Source organism: Centruroides sculpturatus, unplaced genomic scaffold (genome assembly GCF_000671375.1).
Source record: "Centruroides sculpturatus isolate CEXI.00-Female unplaced genomic scaffold, Cexi_2.0 scaffold338, whole genome shotgun sequence".
Classification (NCBI taxonomy): domain Eukaryota; kingdom Metazoa; phylum Arthropoda; class Arachnida; order Scorpiones; family Buthidae; genus Centruroides; species Centruroides sculpturatus.
In genome coordinates this window covers 30404-35454 of record NW_019384628.1, presented here as the reverse complement: position 1 = coordinate 35454, position 5051 = coordinate 30404, and the positions used below count along the sequence as shown (strand labels likewise).

The following is a 5051-nucleotide window of genomic DNA, read 5'->3' as shown; positions in this document are numbered from 1 at the left end:
TTTGTAGTTGGTAAAAGCTGCATATGTAAACCGCACATCAAACACTTTGTCGTAGGCGGCTTACATTTTGACACTTGAAAAGAATAACACTTGTGAATTGCAAATAACAAACCGTTTTCAAGCTAAACTATAGAGAATTTTTTCGTAAATATTAAATATTTTAGATGCTTTTATAATTAATTCACAATTCCGGGCTTAAATTTTTAATGATATTATAACTTAAAAATTAATTGTGGTCTTTATTTCTTAAGCTTTCCATATCTGGTCTCGATTTTCGTCTATATATGAATTCGTCTGGAGATTAATAAGGAAAATAAAATGTTTTTATAAATACAGTTATATTTGTTTTTTATTTCTATTTAAATTATTTTATTTTGCATATTTTGACTACACGTGGATGATGTAATCGTAACCAGCTTATATTTTGACGACAATAAAATAACACTTGTTAATTAGGAACAACATCAATATTCCACATGGCTAAAACAAATTTACTGTATTACAAATCTTAAATATTTTTAGTGTTAGCAATTAATCAACAATTTAATTTGTTGCCAATAAACATCCAAGAACAGCCATTATGTTGTCATCAGATGCCATGACCGACTGACTGACTGAGAAACAATGGCGTAGCGAACATAACTGGCGCCCTGGGCACGACACTATATTGGCAATTATTTATCATATAAAATATTATTTTATAATTCGTCGTAATTAACATATAAGCAAATTCTTAATAAAACACATTGTAATCATCAACATATAACTTGAGAATTGTTTTCTGATAAGGTAAATAATTCAAAAAAAGAATATGAGATTTAAAATCCTGATATTTAGTAATTTTTATTTAAAGAATTAAACAAGTAAGATTTAAAATCGAAGAAATAAATAAATTTTATAATTTGCAACTTCAACTTGTAACAGTCACTCAACATCCTATCAACTTGGAACATCAATTACAAGAGGATCGTTCTGGAAGAGTTTTCCTACGTTTTCTTTCTTCCATAAGAAGGAAGAAAGGAAAATATTCTAAATATAATAAATATAATAAAATAAAGGAATATTGGTATGAAAACTCACTGTAATTCAAGCAGCTACCCTATTTATGGATCTGGCCAAACTCATGATAAAAGCCCTCTTATGCCCACAAAAAGATATTAAAAAATAAAAATATGTCTTTTTTTTTCAAAACAGATTCTACTCCATGTTTTTTTTTATCTGTAAGTGTATATTAATGATTCCTGTTTTCATTTTAATTTGAACTTTAATAAATAGTTCAATAAATATTTATTTGAATATTTTAAACAAAATATTTCCATGATTCGTTTAAGTTTGGTGATTTTTAATATATTTAATATTTTTTAGAATTTCTATTTTAAATCAACAATTGGAAAAATATAATTATGATAAATTATTTTAAATTAATTTATATAAATATATTTCATAGAATATGCATCTTTCAACAATGTGCAAAAGAATATCCGTTTGAATTTTAATAAGAAAGGTATTAAGTGATGCTTCTTTATAAGGCATTTTAGCCGAATTATTTAGATTAATAATGAAATATAAATGACAAGAACTTATAATTAAGTAAAATTTAATCGAAATGATTTTGTATATGAATTAAATTAATTACATATAATGTCGACAAGAATGCTGAGGTGATAAAGGCGTCAGTCTGCTGCTCTGCGAAACAGCGATTGAATCCATGAAGAAAACTCCAGTAATTTTTTATGAGTAGTCTATCCTGGCTATATTAGATTTGGTTTTATTCATTTATTGCAACATGATATATGAGCGATCTGCTAAGGAGAAATGCCTGCCGAGAGGTATTTTATGAGAAATTGGCCCTTATTTAGGTGTCACTAACGTGAAGAAAACCCTGAAAACTCTACGTGGCCAGCCCGTTGGCCAGGCGCGAACCCATGACCAACTACCAGTGTGCAGTGGTTTTATCCATTAAGTCACTGGCACCAATGTGAAGTATGAAAAATTCATAACCGAATAAAAAAAATTTTCAACAAAATATATAAAAATTTGTTTCGCAATTAAATGAAATAAGCGAAAACAACCTACATTTGTGTTAAGTTCAATTGAATTTATATTTTATTATTGCTTCGTAAATTTACATCAAGCATGATGATTGATTAAGAAAAAATTTTACATGTTGAATTAACATTTTCTGTAAACTTTTTTATTAAATTTTCCAGATTGGTTGTGGTCTTTGAAATAAGACCAGATTCTAAGTTATTTAGAACAGATGTAATATTTAATTGTAGCAGGCTGTCAAATAATTCACAATTGGTAACTCCATTACGACCATTGGTATAAAGACTTATAATACATTGCTTTATTTCGTTTACAAAATTGCCAAGAACTGCTTCCGATAATGAACTTGTTCCGACTAAAACTGTTTTTACAGGACATTTAATCAAATTCACAGCATTTGCACTATTATTACTTAAACAAACTTTTTTATGAGGCACGTTACATCAACAAGACTTGAGAATTTAACGTTAAGAACATTATTAATGAATGTGTCACCTTCACACGTGAGTGATGGTATCATACTTGGATCCAGACATTTCAGTAACTGACTCGTTATATTCTGAAAATATCAACAAATGCAAAAAGTTAATAACAGATCTAGGACTATTTTAGAGAATTTGTTCGTATAATTTCTAGTTAAAGAAGAGAACTGAAAAACTAAATATTCCTTAGAATGAATGCTTATCAAACAAAATAGGTAATTGTATCGTCAAGAAAATTTATAAAAAATAAAGTTATTTAATTAATTAATTGTCAACTCGGTTAAGCACGAAAAAACATACACAGTATTTACATTTTTTAATCAATCTAAATTACATTCAACAATCCCAAAAAAAATTTATAATTTTAGTATCGTATATTGAAATTTATAGTGACTTTTCTGTAATATGCTTCTTGTCTAGTTTTGTGTTCAAATATACTAGCTCTATGGCGGATTTTGCTTTTTCGCTAGACTTATTACATCATGGTGTAATAAGTCTAACGAAAAAGGAAAAGCCGTCATAGAGCTAGTATATTTATAGTGACTTTTCTGAAATTCATCATAATTTTCAATATAATGAAGAATTCGTCTAGCCAAATTGTATAGCGATAGGACATAAAGACACTAAAAGTCATATAAATACTTATAATGATCATATATGTTATAATTTTTATAACTATTTATGTGATATTTAGAGTCTAAACGTCCTAGTTGTAGTAAAATAAGAATTAAAAAATATTTATATAACAACTGCACTGCACATTGAAGCAATATATATTATTATTTTCTTATTATAATATATACTATTATTGTATTATGTTAATTAACACTTTTTACTTACATGTAATGTTTTATCCAATTCATTTATGATCTTATCAATGAGATCAACGTCAATATTATCAGTGAGATCAACGACAATTTTATCAATGAAATCAATGCCAATTTTTCCTATCTCACTGAATTTTAGTGATGTTACACCTTAGAAAGAAATATAATTTAACGATAATTATTACCATTAAGAAAAGTTATGAGTAATATGTTTCTTTCTACTCGTTTAGAAACATCAGTTTTAGAATAAATTTAATTTTGAAACAAATATATTCAGAAATAACTAATTTTACTAATTTATAAAAAATAAAACTTAAATACTTAGAATAAAGAACATCAACAAGGAGCTCTTCATGGTGCTTCTACTCGCTATTGGAAAGTAAGAAGATAATGGTTAATTTGGAACTGCTACAATTACTGACATGTCTTCTATTATTCGACCAACGTCACGATTGCACTTATGCAATTTTGGAGCTGTGACGTCATAGAAAAACAAAATGTGAGAAATTTGCATCTGTTCATCCTACACACATTTTTGTAAGTTGTTTCCATATAAAATGGATTAAACTACGAATTGCTGTTAGAAAATTTAACCTGGGATGAAAGGCTTTTTAATATTTGGGCCATTATATTTCAAATAATTTATTCGATCCTTGCAATTATACATGTGTGTAAGAACGCCGATTGGGGGGAGATTTTATTCCCTACCGTCGGGATGGTCTAAGGTCTACGCGTAAGTGGGTGGCAGTTTTTTTAGGCAGCAAAGACAAGTGTTTTACAGAGGCAAACGGTTTATTCCGGACAATAATACATAAATTCTCTCGTTGGAAAGGTCCTGCGTTGTGGGAAATTTCGACGTCGATTCTGGTCTTGCGCCGTCGGGGTTTCGGCGGCGATCTGGTCCAGCGTCGTAGGGGCCCCTGGACAGTGTTGAGCAAAAAGTTCGAAGTCTCGAAAGTCGATGCACAAAGGTGAAAGGATGCACGAAAAAAAAAAAAAACGGAGATACACGAACACAACAGAAGTCTAGTGGAAGTCTTAGTGGAAGTCCCGTTGTCCTCGGAATTGGTGCTTTTATAAGTTTTTCGGGATCGGCTTTTTGCTTATTGGATAGACCTTACAACACCGTTTTCTAATTGGTCTTCCACCTGTCTTCAGGTGTAAATGGAGCTTCGTAAAGTTCGCGAGAAAGGTCGGCTGGAGATGGTTTATCCGACACTATCCTTTCGACTCTGATTGCGTTTAATTGTTGACTATGACACCTACGCTCATTTTGATATTTCTCTAGTTTCGTTTTACCTTCTAAACTGCCTCTTAACTGTAATATTTTAAATTTTCTTCTTTTATATCTAAAATTTTGTTTTTCCCGTTATTCTCTGAGCGTCGACAGCAAAGTCCGGTGTCACCGATTAGACACTTATATAATTTGCTTTCTTGACGATTTAACTTAACAAGATTTTTCATATCTTTTTTTGGGGGGGCTATTTCCGGAGCCTCCTCACACGTGAAACTTTTATCTGTGAAGTCATATGGAAATGGAAAGCCCGATATTTGCATCTGTTCAAGTTGAGCATTTTACTCNTTTATATAAATAATATAAAGTTAATAAAAATAAAGTTTATAAAAATAAAATAAAGTATATCATAAGAAGTAAGAATTGTCTTCTGTGTCAAACTGTTGTGACAAATCTAGT

General features: G+C 29.7%; 1 protein-coding gene across 1 annotated transcript; it reads right to left on the bottom strand.

Annotated features, from left to right (window-relative positions):
• Positions 1 to 2088: 2088 nt before the first annotated feature.
• On the bottom strand, positions 2089 to 3768 carry LOC111625657. Its single transcript, XM_023368868.1, has 3 exons — positions 3680 to 3768; positions 3372 to 3508; positions 2089 to 2608 (listed from the first exon to the last, which is right to left on the bottom strand). Exons 1-3 carry the CDS (start codon positions 3711 to 3713, stop codon positions 2462 to 2464), a joined length of 318 nt encoding a protein of 105 aa, XP_023224636.1. The 5' UTR covers positions 3714 to 3768; the 3' UTR covers positions 2089 to 2461.
• Positions 3769 to 5051: the final 1283 nt, after the last annotated feature.

Coding starts and splice junctions, on each gene's coding strand:
- LOC111625657 (XM_023368868.1), bottom strand. CDS start 3,713: ATGAAGAGCTCCTTGTTGATGTTCTTTATTCTAA. Junction 3,509..3,679: donor GTTGATGTTCTTTATTCTAA/GTATTTAAGTTT, acceptor TTTCTTTCTAAG/GTGTAACATCACTAAAATTC. Junction 2,609..3,371: donor AATTGGATAAAACATTACAT/GTAAGTAAAAAG, acceptor TGATATTTTCAG/AATATAACGAGTCAGTTACT.